We start from the raw sequence: 18,476 nt of genomic DNA, 5'->3' as shown, positions 1-18,476 counted from the left end.
GGCTTGCTCATGTCCGAGCCGCACACCTATTACCTAGCGGGTGTGCAGATGGGGATGGCACCTGTGCATTGGGCCTGGGTGGCACCTTCCCCCTCTCTCCGCACACAGGGCCTCCGAAGTCAAGTGCATCCAGTTCAGCACCCAGCAGCCGCTAATTATTAACGCCTGAGCCACTGGCAGCGCCTCATTATGTCACGTCACACAGAAGATTTATGGCCACTTTGAAAGTGGCTTTGAAATGAGACAAAACTCAATATTGAATTTTTTCTGCTTCCTTTTCTCCTTTGGGGTTTCAGGGCATATGATATCAGCTTCCTTCCCATTAGCATATTTCTAATGAGTGCTTATTAAGGTGAATCTCACTGCAGTGACCAGAGTTTTCATTAGGAGAGGGAGCGGGAGGGGGCGTGGCCGCATCCGGGTGTGGGATCAGGGCTCTCGGGCCTGGGCCTGCTCAGCCTCTGGCCTCTGCTCCCAGCCAGACCATGGGGGCTCTGGGTTTCAATTCACTGTGTGTGTGTGTGTGCGTGTGTGTGCGTGTGTGTGCGTGTGTTTAAATATTCATTTGAAAGGCAGAATTACAGAGAGGGAGAGACAGGGAGAGAGGTCTTCCACCCACTGGTCCCCAAATGGCTGCAATGGCTGGAGCTGTGCCGATCTGAAGCCAGGAGCCAGGAGCTTCTTCTAGGTCTTCTACATGGGTGCAGGGGCCCAAGGACTTGAGCCATCTTCTACTGCTTTCCTAGGTCATAAGCAGAGAGCTGGATCGGAAGTGGAGCAGCCGGGACTTGAACTGGCGCCCATATGGGATGCTGGCACTGCAGCCACAGCCTTTACCCGATATGCCACTGCGCAGGCCCCGTGAATTCACTCTTCTTTGAGCCTCAGTCCCCTTATCTGTGTACTGGGGCTTGTGCCCATTGCATGGATAAGCTCTGGGGGAAGAGACACGGTGCCTGGCATATGTCACTGGGGCTCAGCAAATGAGGCGGAGCTGATGGATGGATGCAGAGAAGAGACTGGCCAGGGGCGCTGGACACCAGCTGGTGGGCGTGCCTTAAGGCTTTGCTCATGGACCCTCGCCCATGGGTACTCCCTGTGGCACCCTGTGTCTGCCACCCAGTGGCTCTCTTAGGAGGTGGGGGAGCCCTGTGAGTCCAGGGCGGGGCCAAGGGGTTCACAGGAATGGGGTGCCCTGCCGTGGTCTGCGGGGAGGAGGAGAAAGGCTGGGGAAGGTCAGGCCTCCCTCAGGGCCTTCATCTCGCTGGCCCCAGCTGTGGTTCTCTGCCCGTCATTGTCCCCCGAGACCTGGTGTCACGGGCCAAACCCTCCACAGGGTGCAGCCAGGGTGGGCTCTACTGGCTCAGCGCGTGTGTGTTGTGGGGGAGCAGACGTCCTGTCCAGGAATGTCCTCCCCCTCCCCCTCCTGCCTGCCCTGAGCTCCCGAGACGGGGGAGCTGGGACTCCCACCCTTGTTGAAGGAGGGGCCAACAGGGGCTCTGAGGCTGTTTCTACCCCGTGCCTCCCAGCCGTCTCCATTGATTCAGGCCCCAGTGAGTCTGTGGGTGAGGCCGGGCTTTGTGAGAAGCGGAACCAGGGTGGGGACAGCGGGTTGGGGACAGCAGGGCCAGGAGGATGCTAACTTCCAGAGGCTTCCTGTGGCCAGTCCCACTCTGCCTCTCAGCTTGGCTGCCTCCTCTGTGCTCATCTTTGGAGGAGGAAAAGAAAATCCTGAGAGATAGCCTGGAGGAGGCGGCAGGGAGAGGACCCGGCCCACTGCCTAGGTGGCGTGAGGACCTTGGGACTGGGGCCCTGTGAATGGCTGGGAAGGCAGCAGACGGGGCCTGGAGGGCTCGCGGTCCACAAATCCAGCATGCCCCAGGCACTCCCTGCCCCCAGGTTGTCTCACATAGCAGGGACAGGGCCTGCAGTTGGGATCCAAGCCCTGGATTTGAGGTCAACTCTGTCTGACTCCAGCTGTGTGGCCCAGGGTAAGTCTCTTTGTCTCTGGGCAGAACCAGGAATTTGCTCAGGAAACACTGATCCAGTCATCGTCTGTCATCACACCTTTACTGAGACCGGGGTGGGGTGGGGGATTCATTCTCCCCGGGGTCTGCTCTGGCTGCTGGCAATCACTGGGGAACATTCTAGAACCACAAGGGAACTTAGCCAGGGCCCAAGTTTGGCCCTCAGATTGCAGGGCTGTCAGTCAGCCTCCTTTTGTAATTGGGGAAACTGAGGCAGCACAACAGATCAGAGTTGGAGCACTCAGATGCAGGCCTGCCGGCCACGTCCTCACCGTAGGCCAGGCAACCTCCCTGTGATGTGCCTGTCAGCCCAGAGAGGTGCAGCAGCTCACTCAGGGTCACACAGCGGCTCACTGCCAGACCTGGGGGGAGGGGCCCGGTTCTGGCTTCTCCGTCTCTGGCCCGTGGCTGGGTGCTCGCTCGGCTCGGGCCATCCTTGGAGGGCTCATCGGCAGATCCTGTCCCCCTGTGCCCAGCTGGCAGTCCCCACTCTTCAGCATTCACCTGCCGCCACGCGGACACACACGGGGCTGCCATTTGCTGTTAGTGATTGCTCCACAGTGGGTGAAATTGGCTTGACACAGAAGTCTCCTCTCCCTTCCTCCCCCGGGGTGATGTTATCCTCGCGTGCACCTTGTGGAACCATCCAGAGGCTGGCCGGCGCCTGCTCTGTCCAGAGATGTCCTTTCCGATGCAGAACCAGAGGTGGCTGCAGAATTCCACTTCTTCCTGCCCCTTCCCAGTGACCCGGGGCTCCGTGAGCTGAGCTGGAGGTTAAGGACACGAAGGCTGCTGCTGCTTCTTTTTTTTTTTTAAGATTTTTTTTTTTTTTTTTTTTTTTTTTTGGCAGGCAGAGTTAGTGAGAGAGAGAGAGGGAGACAGAGAGAAAGGTCTTCCTTCCGTTGGTTCACTCCCCAAATGGCTGCTAGCCCGGTGCTTTGTGGCCGGCGCGCTGCGCTAATCTGAAGCCAGGAGCCAGGTGCTTACTCCCAGTCTCCCATTCGGGTGCAGGGCCCAAGGACTTGGGCCATCCTCCACTGCCTTCCCGGGCCACAGCAGAGAGCTGGTCTGGAACAGGGGCAACCAGGACAGAATCCAGCACCCCGACCGGGACTAGAACCCAGGGTGCCGGTGCCGCTAGGCGGAGGATTAGCCTGTTGAGCCGCGGCGCCGGCCGGAGCCGGCCTTTTTTTAAGATTTTTTAAAAATTTATTTGAAAGGCAGAGAGAGAGAGAGAGAGAGAGAGAGAGAGAGAAGTCTTCCATCCACTGGTTCACTCCCCAGATGGCCCCAACAGCCAGAGCTGGGCCGATTTGAAGTCAGGAGCCAGGAGCTTCTTCCAGGTCTCCCACATGGGTGCAGGGGCCCAAGCACTGGGGCCATCTTCTACTGCTATCCCAGGCCATAGCAGAGAGCTGGATTGGAAGTAGAGCAGCTGGGACTTGAACCGGTGCCCATGTGGGATGCTGGAACTGCAGGTGGCAGCTTTACCCACTACACCACAGTGCCGGCCCCCCGGCAGGCTTTTTAAGACAATATTCTCCGCGTGGAGCCCAGACTGGGTAGGATGCTGCTCACTCCTGGGATGTAAACCAAACTACTGCTCTGTCTTGCTGGGGACCCGGCCTCGTCTATGGTGAAGTAAACTCCACCTCCCGAGTATACGGAGGGCACAGGGAGATCATGTGCTTAATTGCTTCTTAATTTTTTTTTTTTTTTTGGAGAGCTCCTCCAGCTGCTGGTTCACTCCCCCAGCGCCTGCAACCCCCAGAAGGCTGACCCAGGCTAAACTTAGGGGAGCCGGGAACTCAATCCGGATCTCCCACCTGAGTGGCAGGGACTCTAGTACTTGGGCCATCAGCTGCTACCTCCCAGGGTCTGCATGAGCAAGGAGCTGGAATCGGCAGCGTAGCGGGGACCTGAGCTCAGGCACTCTGGTATGGGATGTGGACATCCCAAGTCGGGTCTTAGCTGCTGTGCCAAACCCCTCCCCGCCCCCATTTGCTTAACTACCGAACCCCAGGCTCAGCTTTCCCAGCCAGGTCTCCTTCAGCTGTTGTGCTGTCTGCCCGCCCTCTTAGGGGCCTGGCCCCTGCCTTGCCCTGAGGCCCTACAGCACAGCTGAGACAAGGCTGGTGCTGTAAAGAGAGTAGCTGGGCCTGGGGGTGACACAGGCGGGCACACAGGATGCTGTGACAGGTGCCGGCAGCACCTGGGATCTGCCTCTGTCTGCTCCCTGGAGCGGAGCACGGAGCTCCCGTGAGGTCAGAGCCAAAGGGGTCTTGGAGCCCACCTAGAACTGTCCAAGCCAGGGTCGGGAGGGACCTGCGCCCTCAGGCTGTGTGGAAGGGACCCACCCTCTCCTGTGCCTCCAGACTGGCGCTGTGATGGAAACCCTCTCCCGCTGTTTTCTGGGTACTGCGGTCTGAGGAACTCTGGCTTGCTGAAGGCTTCCTTCCTCCCAGCTGGCAGAGGACACGGCGGCACCCAGGAGGCCGTGCCTTTGCCAAGGCCACACCGCCAGCCCCAGTGTGGCTTCTGTCTCACAGCAGCACAGCGTCCTCCCTGCTTCTGCCCCAGTCCCGTGAGCCTGCAGGAAGCTCTGAGCTGAAGAGCTGACCTCACCCCTGCCCCAGCCCGCTGCTTGCGCCTGTGGGCATGTGGATGGACGTGCACACACACACACACACACACGCACACATATGCCTGGGTCTGAACACTCGACATGTACCTGGCAGCAGGGTGATACAGGTAGTCCCAAGTTCATGGCAAAGTCGTGACCTTCCAGACAGAGCTTCCTCTTGATCCCTGCAATGCAGAGCCCGAGACCTGCATCCTAAGTTACTATGGGGACAGAGTGATGTGGGTCACAGACCCAGCCCAGGAGAGGATCCTTTGTGAGTGCTCCCAAGGCCCCCAGTGCAGAGTTAGTACTTGACGTGCAGTGAGCCCACTCCTGCCCGCCCACTCCCCCCACCCCGTTCCCGGCACAGCCAGAGGTCCGTGTGTCAGGCCCTTCCAGGCTTAGCGAGCTTCTGGCCAGCCTCCCGCCCTTCCTACCCCAATGAATCCCTGTGTGTGATGTGGCAAATTTAGAAATTTGTGGGCACGCTGCAGAATTAGCATGTTGGGCAGGCGTGATTGAGACTTGGCACCAGCTCCCGTGTTGTCTGCAGGTTGGTGGTTCGGCGAATTGAAGGTTAGCAGCTCCTGGGCCAGGCCGGCCCGGAATCTGCTGGGGTCCACAGGGAAGCTGCCGCCACTTCGTTTTGCACTGAGGAATGGGCAGATCTGCGTTTCCTATGGAGTTGCCAGGGAAGCGGGAAAGGGCTCTCTGGTTCCCCCACCCCCGCAGCTGGGCCCTGGGGCTGGATTCTGGTGTCCGGGATCAGATCTCTGGGGAAGCTGCCTTTCAGAAGCGGGGGAACAAAGCTCCTGGCCTGGGGTGGGAATGCACAGGGAGACCCTCTCTGACAGCAGCAGTGCGGGCCACCGTCTGCTTGGGCCACCTCCCGGTTACTCGAAGGTTGCGGCTCACTGCGGCTTATTTCTCTTGACACCTGCACTCCAGATGGCCGGTGCCCACCAAGCCCGCCTTGGTGCCATGGCTTGGATCCCCCCGAACTTCCTCCTGGTGGGCGCCGGCAGTGGACCCCTCGGAAGGCACTGCTGTGACATGTTAAGCGGTTTAATCTAGCACATGCCGTGCGTAGCTGCCCCCAGACAAAACAGAATTGATTTATAATTCTCTTAATGGAAACGCGAGCTTTGCTCGCTCCAGAAATAGATCGCTACCTCGGCCACCTTTTGTCATTTTCCCCCCCGCCCATTTTTCTTTTTTAACCCCAGTGTGGCCTAAAAATATGACGTTTCATCTCAGCCGTTTCTCATAATCCCCTAAATGGCAGACATTTCTTTTCAGACCTCTAATTTATAGCATGTTTGTTCATTTGCACTTCATTAATTACGGCCCTTCCAGGGCCCCGACAGAGTCTTTGTGTAATGCTCTCTTACAGTAAGCAGGTGCTTTTATCCTTAATGAACAATTTCCTGGAAAAATCCCGAAATAAACAACGCATCATCCAGCCAGGCACACAATGCCTCTGGCACTGGTGTGCCATTCAGGGGAGGCGGCGGAGGGGCAGGCTTGGACCCTGGTGAGCGGGCCCAGGGACAGATGTTCTGGGATGAGAGTGGGCGTCTTACTCCTCCACCTCCAGGAAACTGGACTCCGAGCGATCTTCTGATTGCACACGGGTGCAGCTGGGGAGATGGTGGTCAGACACAGCCTGAGCCCGAGATGCAGGCGAATTGGCCTCTGGTCCAGACTTGGAATCGCCTCTGGCTTACACTGCGGGCCAGCAAGGCCTGGGCAAACTTCCTGCTGGTCACTGTAGTCCCTTCTCTCTCCAGGGAGCCCGTCTACCTCAGGCCTCCGAACCCGGACCCCTCGCTCACTCTGTGCACAGCCCCAGGAGCATTGGCCCGGCATTCCCCTCCCCCTCCCATCCAGAGGTCATGGCCAAGTGTAAAGATGATAAGGTTTCACCCAGTGCTCCCCCAGGGGCAGGCCCTTCTCAGGAGCCTGGGAGGCCCAGGTTACACAGATGAGGAGGCTGTGACCCTCCCAATGTCACACCGTCGGAGGCGGAGCTGGGTTAGAACCCGGGAGCCCCAGTGCAGAGCCAATGGGAGCACCAGGGCCTGAGAGAGCAGCGAGGGACAGCGCCCGCCCGGCAGGGCTGCCAGCCAGGATTCGTGAGTGCTGTGGATGGAGAGCAGCAATAAGTTTCTTTTAAAATCTGAATACCTGATCCATTCATTATACTGCACAGAGCTGACAAAGTCATATGTTATGCAGCCATTTTTCTGCGTCCTAAGATCATTTTGGCTCTTCGAAGCAGCATGGGTAGTGTCTCAGGGCGGCGAGACCGCTGCCCCTGCTGCGTGGCCTCAGTCTGCCCAGGCAGCTCCAGGGAGTGGCTGCATCAGGCCCGGGCCAGGTACTCTCCATCTCCGCTCCTGGGGAGAACGCAACCTGACATTCCTGCTGCTGCTGTCAGCACACACGCATGCCTGTACTCCACAAGTGTACCTCAGAAGTTCACGGAGAAATGGAGTGAAAAGATAGGTTTTGCCGGTGCCATGGCTCACTAGGCTAATCCTCCGCCTGCAGCGACGGCACACCGGGTTCTAGTCCCGGTCAGGGCACCGGGTTCTGTCCCGGTTGCCCCTCTTCCAGTCCAGCTCTCTGCTATGGCCTGGGAGTGCAGTGGAGGATGGCCCAAGTCCTGGGCCCCGCACCCACATGGGAGACTGGGAGGAAGCACCTGGCTCCTGGCTCCTGGCTTCAGATCAGCGCAGCGCACCGACCGTAGCAGCCATTTGGGAGAGTGAACCAACGGAAGGAAGACCTTTCTCTCTGTCTCTCTCTCTCACTGTCTAACTCTGCCTGTCCAAAAAAAAAAAAAAAAAAAAAAAAGATAGGTTTATTTTGATGCAAATTTTTTGAAGTCCATATATATATATATATATATATATTTTTTTTGACAGGCAGAGTAGTGAGAGAGAGAGACAGAGAGAAAGGTCTTCCTTTTCCGTTGGTTCACCCCCCAATGGCCTCCACGGTGGCGTGCTGGGGCCAGTGCACTGCACCGATCTGAAGCCAGGAGCCAGGTGCTTCTCCTGGTCTCCCATGCAGGTGCAGGGCCCAAGCACTTCGGCCATCCTCCACTGCACTCCCAGGCCACAGCAGAGAGCTGGACTGGAAGAGGAGCAGCTGGGACAGAATCCGGTGCCCCGACTGGGACTAGAACCGGGTGTGCCGGCACCGCAGGCGGAGGATTAGCCTGTTGAGCCGCGGCGCCGGCCCAGTTTTTTCATCATATGTATTTTCTGGGATACTTTTGTTAAAAGTTGTGTTTGTTTATTTGAAGGGCAGAGCAACAGAAAGCAAGAGAGACCTTTTGCCCACTGGTTCACATCCCGAAATGGCCACAACAGCCAGGGCTGGGCCAGACTGAAGCCAGGAGCCTGCAACTCCATCTAGGCTCCCCCATGCAGGTAGCGGGGCCTAAGAGCTTGGGCCATCTTCTGCTGCTTTCCCAGGGGCATTAACAGGGAGCTGGGTTCAAAGTAGAGCAGCCAGGGCTTGAACTGACGCTTTGACACGGGGCACCGACGTTGCAGGAATTGGCGTCGCCTGTTGTGCACCACACCAACCCCTCTATGAACTTGTTGAAGACCCCTCGTCTGCTGATGCCGATCTGTTTAGGCAAAGCTGTTTCCCACACTGAGACGTGCTCCCATCGCCTCGCACAAACTCAGGATGCTAAAGCTTTGGGAAAGTCGACGTCGGCATCAGACTCTCTGGCGGGGATCCGAAAGGTTCCTGAAGGAAGCCTGCGGAAGCTGCCTTTGTCTGATGTCCGTGTCACGGACCGGCAGCCAGGCCTTCCTCTTTAGCTCTTGACAAGGGGGGGAGGGGGAGACAGAGCCTGCCCTGCTGTGGCACTGGACTGGCACAAAGCACAGATGAGGCCAGTCTCCAAGGGGTGCTGGGGGCAGGACCGAGAGGCGGGCAGGCACAGAGGTCCCTGCATCTCCACATTTGGGCTGTGGATTGCAGGGCGCCCCTGCATCGCCTGGTTACTGTTCCCGGAAGCTGTTGTCCCCTCCTCCTTCCTGTGCTGTGAGCTTTCTGGGGTCCGAGACCAGGATGCAGCTCTTCTATGTCCTCTGCTTGCTGTCCATGCTGCCAGGGGGATGGAGCAAACCCGAGACGCAGAGATGAAGAGGAGAAAGGCTACAGGAGGTGATGGGCAGGGTGGCAGGCACTTTGGAAGTGACCTTGGGGAGCGAAGTTCAGAGAGACCGAGCAAGAGTAACTCAGGTGGCAGAGGGGAAGAATGGAGGCCCCAGGAAGCTGGAACTCAGGAGGGAGACAGAGGGGAGGGGGGAAGGGTGGGTCTCTGAGCCCTGAGAGCATGGAGCCGGGCGCTGGGTGGGCTTGGCTGTGGGCCTCCCTCCCGTCGGAGGGCAAAAGCGGATGAGCGGCACCCTCGTGGAGGCGGACCGGGCCCACGTGCGGGGCCTGCGGGGACGCTCGGCATCAGTCCCTCAGAGCTCTCTCATTTCTCATCACGCTTGCCTGAGGCTTCCTGCCGGGAAAGGCTTCTGCACTTTTGAGCAGAGCCGTGTCCTGGGCCCGCTGCCCTCTCGTGGCCGTTCCCCTGCACTGGCCAGCGGGTCTGGGAGCTGGACCCTGGCCACACCTGCCCCCAGTGACTGATGGGCGCTCCTTCAGTGGGAGCTGCACGGTGAAGGCTGAGGCGGGAGGCTTTGCCTGTGCACAGCCAGGCCTGGCTTCTCCCGCTGCGGTGTCTTTCCTGGCCTTCTAGCTGCTTAGGAGTCAGGCGGGCAGGGCCCGGCACTGTGGTGTAGCAGGCTAAGCTGCCGCCTGCAGTGCCAGCATCCCATATGGGTGCCGGTTCAAGTCCCGGCTGCTCCATTTCCAATCCAGTTCTCTGCTGTGGCCTGGGAAAGCAGTGGAAGATGGCCCAAGGCCTTGGGCCTCTGCACCCCCGTAGGAGACCCAGAAGAAGCTCCTGGCTCCTGGCTTCAGCCTGGCCTAGCCTGAGAGTGAACCAGTGCAGACAGATTCTCTCTCTCTCTCTTTCTCTGTAATGCTGACTTTCAAATAAATAAATATTTAAAAGTGAATAACTAGACCAGGCAGTCGGAATGCTGGACTTGGAAGGGCCTCTGGGGTGAGCCGTGGCTGGGGAGGAAGCCAAGCTTTCCTCGGGCCCCTTCTGTGTGCCAGACCCAAGGCCAAGTGCTTTACCTGCCCCCTCATTTACTGTCCTAGCAGCCCCGTGAGCGGTCTCACCTAACGGGGAAGACGCCAAGCAGCTGCAGAGCAGGTGGAAGGTTTTATGTGGGTTGGGTAGCCGGGAAGGCAAAGCCAGGATTCGAACCCAGGTCAGCCTGACGCCACCATTCCCTTGACTTGGGCCCTGCAGCTCAGCAGTCGTGTCCTGTAGGGGGCACAGTTTCCCTTCCTGGGGTTGAGGTATTAGACGGTGGGTGCTCCCAGGCTTGTTTCGGGGCCCGCTGTCCAGCTGCTCCTCCCCACAGCTAAGTGGTGGGAAGAGACTTGATCTCCCAGGACCCACCCCACCCCTCAGCATCCCCCCCCCCCAGAACTTTCAGGTGCATCCCGTGGCTTCAGATCTGGTTTCCCCAGACCCAAGCCCCATGGAGCTAAACGGCCCTGGGCAGCTGATGGGTCTTTGGGGGTTTGGTGGGTGTGGCAGAGACCGAATGCCCAGGGGAGAATGGACTCCCCTGCTCTGAGGATCCCTGGGGCCTGGGAGGGGGCGGGAGAGGAGCGGACTTGCAGTGGGCAGCTGGGGAGGGGCCCTGTGGGGCCTCGGTTAGCTTGGCCAGCTGAGTAGGCCCTGATTTGCAAAGAAATGGAAAGATGGAGATAATTGCTTTGTGAGAAATGGAATGGCCTAAGAACAGAGATAAGTTTTCTCTTGATGTCCTCGCTGGGGCTGCAGGCTGGGGATGCAGATGCTGCCAGCTCAGGAGTGGGGGGGGGGGGGGCAGGCGGGGAGGGCTTCAAGCCCAGAAGCTGCACACAGCCTGGGAAGGAGGTGCTTTATAGCCCGAGGGGTCCTCCCCGCCCTAGGGTTTTGCTGCGATGTCTCGCCTAGCCTGTCAGGGATGCTTGCTGTCTGCAGGGCTGGCGGCCTCAGGGGACAGGGACCTGATGAATGGGCACTGCCGGCCTCGGCCTCCCTGGTGCCATTCTCAGGATTTGCAGCCTGAGGCTCCCCAGGCGTGGAGAAAGCAGAATTTATCAGAGTGGTGGAGGTGGCCGGCCTCAGAGGAGGGTGTTTTACATGTCTGGGAGGTGGCTCCAGGACTCTGATTTATCCCAGTGGGGCAGGCACCTGGCTGGGCCTCTTTCTGCTGAGCCCCCCAGTTTGGGCACCCCCCTTTTTGGAGATGGAGATCTGTGGGTTTCTTTTGGAAACTTACTAGTTTTTTTTAAGTGTGGGCAGATTAGAAAGCGTTCAGCATCGGCCCAGGCCCTGCGGGGCTGCTGGAGGGCAGGAGACCTCGGAAGGCAGAGGACGCACCTGTTAATTACAGGGCTGCACTGCTCCGTCTCGAGCTAGTCAGCCCCAGCAAGGCCACTGAACTGGGGGCTCAGGGAGCGGGTGCCCGGCCGAGAGCAGCAGGCAGACGAATGGGAAGGTCGGCGAGGCTGGAGATAACCTTGGCATTTGCTCCATCACCGCGATCTTGGATGTTTCATTGAGAAAAAATGGAGTGTGCGTGTTCTATAAATACTAGCCAGCGCCCTCTCTCTGCACATCCGCATGCTGAGAGCAATGTGAAGGGCCCGCTGGACCAGCCCCAGTGTGGGCTCTGACTCCCCTTCCTTACGAGGCTGAAGGTGCCTTTACAGGCAGGGGCTGGCCATGTCCCCGCACCCCCAGGTGCAGCACAAGCTGTGGACGGGGCCCCTGTCCGGGCCTTGTGCACATGTGTGGTGGCCCGGGCAGGGGTCTTTGGATCGCCATCAGGATGTCCCTGAAGCCCACTGCATCCTATGCCAATGGTTGGTGTCCCCATGGTGTGACGACACAGCATGGCTGCAGTCTGGACAGGTCTTTGGCGTCCTCCATCAGGCCAGACGCGGCCATGTGGCTGATGCCGAGGCAGGGATGGATGGGAGGCTGGGGCAGGAGTAATGGTCAGGTGACAGACGGGCAGGGCCCCGTGTGTGCAGCGCTGCGGGTGCTGGGCACACAGCAGTGGGCACAACAGGTGGAAAAGCCTGCCCTTGTGAAATGCGTTCTAGCGCGTGACCTGAGAGGAAGGAAAGGGCACAGGTTCTGAGGTCCAGAGGGAGAGCCGAGGCCACCTGCGTTGTCCCCCTCCCATCCGGAGCCGGCAACAGGCATTACTAATCAATCACGGCGTGTATTCCCACTCAGCCCGTTTCTCAGCACAGGAGTCTAAGCAGCCACCATAATCCATCCCCGTTGCTGTGGGAGTGGACACCTCCGAGGGTCCATAAACTAGGGTCTGGCCTCCACCACTGCTGCCGCCAGCTCCCCTGCCTCTGATCCAGCTCCCTGCTAACGAGCCTGGGAAAGCAGCAGCAGATGGCCCAAGTACCTGGGCCCCTGCCACTCATGTGGGAGACCTGGAGGAAGCCTTTGGCTTGTCCAACCCCAGTTGTTATGGGCATTTGGGGAGAGAACCAACAGATAGAAGATCAATTCTCTCTCTCTCTTTCTCTCTCTCTGTCCTTCTCTCTCTGTCACTCATCTTTCAAATAAAATATATTTTTAAAAAATGGAAGGGCCCCTGGAAAGATGGATGGAGGGAGGGAGCAGATCCCAGGTCCACTGACCAAGGCTCCAGTGTCCAAGATGTAGGCACAGCCAGGAGGAGGCGGCGGCAGGTGGAGGCGAAGCAGGTGGGTAGGATTTTTGCACAGATGGACCGTGAGGCTGTAATGCCTGACCCCAGGGCAGAGGCCATCTGTCTGTCTGTCCTCTGCCCCTGTTTATGCCTCATGGCTAACGAGAGAGCTGGTGTCTGGCCAGGTGTATGCTGCCACCAGGGAGACAGGCTGGAACCTGCAGGTGCTGGGGCGGGGGTGAGGGAGGCCCGGGCAGGAGGCAGGGGCCTCTGGTGGATGCCACCATCTCTGAGGTCTGCTCAGCCTCCAGGGTCAACCCAGGCCAGGGCAGGTGCCCTGGGCTGGGGGGAGGCGGCCTTGGCTGTGATGTGTGCATCTCTTGAGATGCCCAGGGGCAGGTCCCCCCACCCCCGCACGAAGGCTCCCAGGCGTGAGAATAAACAAAGGGTGTGGGCTCTGGGGGCACAGACTGAGGGGGCCAGGTCTTCCTTCACCCTTGCCCTTGATGGAGGGGAGCAGAGTTTCTCAAAGAGGGGCGGTGAGGGGCCTTGCTCGTGGAGCTGCATTGCGGGAGGAGTCCATGGGAAACAGTGGGCAGGACAGAAGCTGGGCGCGCGCAGATCCATGGGGAGTGTGTAAGATGCGAGCCTAACTCGCGGCTTTCCCCACCTCGCTCGCCCTCGGAAGCCTTTCTGTTACTGTCTCATGGGCTGCGTAGCCCGCAGAAGCCGGTCTCGGGCGCACCCTGTAAAGCTGCCTGCATCGGCCGCCACTGCTCTGCTGTTGGTCCCTCCAGCGGGCATCACCCGTGCGGTCCTTCCTCCTCGCACTTGCTTCTGCGGCACCTGCCCCTGGAATCCCTTTCTCTGCCCTCCACCTTCCCGTATTCTGTCCATTCTGCATCCATCCAGTCCATGAGAGCTTTCATCTACTCACTCACCAGTGACGTAAGCCAGGCCCAGGGGAGGTGGTGCTCTGGGCAGGTGCATGGACTTCTACCTGTGGGCAGGTGTGAGAGACACACCTCCTGGCCACCTCCTCTCTCCCTTGTCTGGTGCCCCCTGCCCAATTCATCAGGTGCAAAGCCCCCAGGCCCCCGGTAGGAAAGAGGCATCTCCACCATTGGGACATTCCTCCCTCCACAGCAGCGAGACTGGAAAGGCGTGTGGGAGCCAGCTGGTTTATTTATCTGCTTGCTTCCTCTGAAACAACACCGGGGCACTTTCTCATTTAATTCTCATGCCTAAAGCACATGGTGCCCAGACATTAACCTCTGTCATTGCAGATGGAGTGGTGGTAACATTGATTTTTCCCTCTGTCATCCCATGCCCATGTGGCTCTGGGATCAGTCTGGGAGGCGGGGGGAGGAAGCCCAGAAAAGTCTCACGTAGGTCTGGGAATACGATAGGTGCTCGATTAGCCTTGTCCCTCCATGCCAGGCCCTGCAGGGGTGAGTGAGGCTGGGATCTGAGATCAAACTCTAGGATGTGACGTTTGGGTCCTGAGTGGAGGATGGAGGGCATTGGGGATGAACCTAGAGGAAGGGATGAGCCTGAGGGTAGCCTGGGCTGACCAGAGTGAACCAGGGGATGATGGGTGATAAGCTTGCATCTTTTATTTTTTTTTAAATATCTTACTACTTTTTTAATTTAAAAAATTTTATTTGATTGAAAGAGAGAGAGATCCCAGGCATCGTTCACTCCACAAGTGTCCACAAGAGCTGGGCTGGGCCGGGCCAAGGCCAGGAGCTGGGAACTCAGTCCAAGTCTCCTACATGGGTGGCAGGGACCTAAGCACTCGAGCCCTCACGGCTGCCTCCAGGGGTCTGCATGAGCAGGAAGCTGGAGTCAGGAGTCAGAGCTGAGTGTTGAACCCTGGTGCTCTGTGTGGGATGCGGGTGCCTTAGCCTGCATCTTTTTTTTTTTTTTTCTTTTGAGAGAGAGAGATCTGGCCGGCGCCGTGGCTCAATAGGCTAATCCTCCACCTTGCGGCACTGGCATACCGGGTTCTAGTCCCGGTCGGGGCGCCGGATTCTGTCCCGGTTGCCCCTCTTCCAGGCCAGCTCTCTGCTGTGGCCCGGGAAGGCAGTGGAGGATGGCCCAAATGCTTGGGCCTGCACCCCATGGGAGACCAGGAGAAGCACCTGGCTCCTGTCTTCGGATCAGCGCGGTGTGCCGGCCGCAGCGCGCCGGCAGTGGCGGCCATTGGAGGGTGAACCAATGGCAAAAGGAAGACCTTTCTCTCTCTCTCTCTCTCACTGTCCACTCTGCCTGTCAAAAGAGAGAGAGAGAGAGAGAGAGAGAGAGAGAGAGAGAGATCTACCATATGCTGGTTCACTCCCCAGATGGCTACAATGGCTGGAGCTGGGCCAGGCTGGAGCCAGGAACCAGGAGCCAGGAGCTCCTTCCAGGTCTCCCACGTGAATGCAGGGGCCCAAGGAGTTGGGAGTCATCCTCTGCTCCTTTCCCAGGCACATCAACAGGGAGCTGGATCGGAAGTGGAGCAGCTGGGACTTGAACTGGAGCCCATATGGGATGCTGGTGCTGCAGGTGGAGGTTTAACCTTCTACACCACAGCTCTGGCCCCCTTAACCAGCATCTTACATGCTAGGGCAAATGCCCTCCTTGTGTTGCATCTTTTAGATGGAGCCAGGTTCAGGGACGGCACTGCAGCCCCGAGGGGTCTGGGAGACGTCACCTTCTGCACCCATGAGGCTGGGCGTCCTTCCCTCACTCACCAGCACAGAGGCAGACTCAGCCTCAGGCGGGGACCCTGCTATTCACAGCCAGAGAGCGGATCCTGGGAGCCCCTGCTCTGCAGAGCTCGCCACCGTCACGCCGAGGGAGTGAGGCGTGGGAGCTGGGCTCACTCGGTGGTCTCGGTGCCGCCTCCCTGGCTGTGTCTGTGCTGCCCTTCACTCCGTCTCCACGTCCTGTGTGTGCATCCACCCACCAGCACGCTCTCTGTGCCCTGCTCGGCTCTCCATGCATCTCACCACCGGTAGGAGTCAGGTAAACTGTCCAGACTCCGAGAGAAGGAGGGTTTTGTGAAGATTTACACAGGTCTCCGCTGGGCTGGCGCCGTGGCTGTTTAATCCACTGCCTGCGACGGGGATCCCACATCAGTGCAGGTTCAAGTTCCAGCTGCTCCGCCTCCAATCCTAATGTGCTATGGAGACTGTGGGAGATGGTTGGACCCCTGCACCCCCACGGGAGGCCTGGGTGGAGCTCCTGGCTCCTGGCTTCAGCCTGGCCCCGCCCCAGCCATCATGGATATTTGGGGAGTGAACCAGCAGATGAAAGATCTCTTCCTCTCTTTGCCTCTTTCTGTATTTTTCCTTTCAAATAAATAAAGGAATCTCTCTCTTAAAAAAAAAAAGCAAAACCATCTTGCCAGTTATGGCAAGGATGCCAGTTATCTCCGTCTCACGTCACCACGGATGCCGGGAGACTGGAGGAGCCGGCTTTTCCGTCCCACGTGGCCTGCTCGGCGGATACTGTAAGCCTGATAAGGAAGCAGCTTAGTGGCTAAGGTGCCTGCATCCGCATCAGAGGACCTGGCTTCCGGCCCCCGCATCGCTCCTGGCTCCAGCTCCCTGCTACTGCGAACCCTGGAGGCAGCAGTAGTTGGGTCTTTGCCAATCATGTGGGAGGCCTGGGCTGAGTTCTGGGCTTCCAGCTCTGGCCCAGCCACAGTCCCAGCTGTTGTGAGCATTTGGAGAATGAACTAGCAGATGGGAGATCTCAGTTTATCTGTCTCTGCCTTTCAAATAAATAAATACATAATCTTTGCAGAGCTTTGTAGGTTAGGCCGTGTAATGGGGGTCTTCTTGGGAGAGTGCTGGAGAATGCAGGGGCAGCCCACCAAGGAGGTCAGGGCCAAAGTGGGTGCCAAGGCAGGGCTTTGTCGACAGCTGGTACGCAGATTCCGTGCCTTCTCACGTGCCGGGTCCCATTGCGCGTGCCTCTATTTGACACTTGCTCAGCCCAAACCTTGCCTGGAAGAGGGCGTGTGTCCCCTCCTGACTCTCCCCAAAACTCAATACCAGCCCCGGAGCAGGGTCCGATCTGCAGGAGAATGGAGGGAAAGGATGGCTGGGGCCCCCATCTGGGCTGGGCTGTGTGGGTCTCCCAGGGCTGGGGGTGGGCAGGGGTGAGGGGTGGGGAGGCAGGAGCAGTTGTGCCCACAGCCTTCTGCCCTCTGCCAAGTGAGCGGAGACACCAGCTGGCTCCTCTGGCCCACCTGCTTTGCTGCATGCGTCTGACACCTGGCTAAATCTGCAGGTAGCCGGCTGACGTCCCAACCTCAGACAGACAGGAAAGCCCCGTGGGTGACTCACTTGGACCCCGCGGTCGGTTGCAGAGGAGTTGTGACACTTTGTCTCAGAAGGAGCTGCTAAGGAGGAGTTTAACGAGGGAGATGGGGAGTTGTCGGGTGAGGAGCTGCGTTTAGCCTCCCTTGGGACCCCAAGGGCAGCTGTAGAAGGCACCCCACCTGGACCGCCCCTATCCGATTGGCTGTGAACTCAGGGCCAGTGGCCACACCCCCAGGCCTAACCTCTTCTCAGTGCTAAAGGCTTTTGGTGATACTTGTCCTCTGTTAGCAGAGTCGCATTTTCAGTGGTGTTGGCTGGAAGGAGAAGCTACCCCGAGCTCTGGGGGGCTTTCACATAAACCCCAGGAGTATCCACATGTCCGTGAGAAATCTTGCTCTTTCTGTATCATCATGTTCATTCCAGCAGAGAATCCCGCCCCCCCGGAGGTGGCCCTGAGCCCCCCGCCCATGCTCCCAAGGTCAGCGATCCACACTGGGGGACCCCAGGACTGGAATCTGGGGTTCCTTAAAGCTGCAGGACCTCAGGGCCCCAGCGGGCCCCTCCAGGGTCATTTCAGACCCTCCTCCTTTTGGGAGGGACACAGGATCCCCTGTGGCATGAACGGAGGGGGTGACACCTCCTGCCCCAGGTGTCACTGCAGGGGCGTGGTTCAGACTGTAAGCTGCTTGGCGCAGATAGAGGCCTGGATGGTGTGGGTGGCCGACAGCCCCAAGCAGGCGACAGGAGCAAGGCTTCTGGTGGTGGCCTGGCCAGAGCTTCCTGGTGAGGGTTTTCTCAGCTCAGTTCCCTCCTCGACCCCCCTGACAGGTGAGAGGAAGTGGAGGGACGAGGCTGGTCTAAGATGCAGGAGCAGGAGATGGGGGCAGGTGCAGCCCTCGAAGGAGTACAGATACAGGGGGGTCTTGCGTCCAAGGGTGGGCTCGGGGGGCTCAGGTCGCCCTGAAGTGGTAGGCATGTTGGTGCCCATGGGTGTTTTTCCCAGGGGAAGGCCCACAGCTTTCATTAGGAGCCCACGGCCCTGAACCAAAACCTACGCGGAACCCTGTCTGGAGTTCCCACGCTCCTCTGGCTCTCGCCTCCCCCTCTCCAGGGGCCCGGAACCTGAGAGCTGTTACCACTCACGTCAAAGCCTGCACGTGCAGGACCCCAAGTGCTTGTTACACACAAGGACGGGGACGTGGTCTGCTTTGTGGGGCTGTCCACTGCGAGCCCACAGGTGCCGGGGACACGCTCTGATTCAACACGCGGCCTCCTGTGTTCTCCTGCACAGGGCCCGGGATGGCGCGCTCCGTGGCGGGGCTCCTGCTCATCTCCCTCCTGCCAGCCGCTCTCACCCTGAACCCCGAGGACCCCAACGTGTGCAGCCACTGGGAGAGGTAAGAGGTGGGACTTGAATGCTCAGGCACGCCCGGGGATTGCCCGCGGGACAGGTACTGTGGGGACAAGAGCAGAGTCCAGACTCAGGCTGGGCCCATGGTCCAGCTGGGGCACGGTGCCATCACAGGAAGGCAGGATGGGACAGTAGATGCTGTCCGAGGCTCGGCGCTGTGCCAGGTCAAGGTGGAGGCAGCTTGCACCAGGCTCCGTAGCACCGTGGACAGTGTGCTGCCCTGGCCTTCTCTGTCCATTTTACAGACAGGGTAGGAGAGGCCCAGCTGGGCTG

The 18,476-nt window shown here is 58.9% G+C and overlaps 1 protein-coding gene across 16 annotated transcripts in view; it reads left to right on the top strand.

Moving 5' to 3' along the window:
* Positions 1–18,476, top strand: part of MEGF11 (multiple EGF like domains 11) — a 308,135-nt gene that overhangs the window by 89,281 nt on the left and 200,378 nt on the right. For all 16 annotated transcript variants that reach the window (XR_016218272.1, XR_007910144.3, XR_007910140.3 and 13 more), the window contains exon 2: positions 18,084–18,189. Coding sequence is in view for 11 of the 16 variants with exons in the window: in XM_051821839.3 (XP_051677799.3) it covers positions 18,092–18,189 (98 nt within the window). In the remaining 5 variants the exon portion in view is untranslated. The remainder of the gene's footprint in view (positions 1–18,083; positions 18,190–18,476) is intronic.

This window comes from Oryctolagus cuniculus, chromosome 12, assembly GCF_051225735.1.
Source record: "Oryctolagus cuniculus isolate XC-2025 breed Fujian yellow rabbit chromosome 12, ASM5122573v1, whole genome shotgun sequence".
Taxonomy (NCBI): domain Eukaryota; kingdom Metazoa; phylum Chordata; class Mammalia; order Lagomorpha; family Leporidae; genus Oryctolagus; species Oryctolagus cuniculus.
The sequence above is the reverse complement of the archived record's forward strand: the minus strand, read 5'-3'. Positions and strand labels throughout refer to the sequence as shown.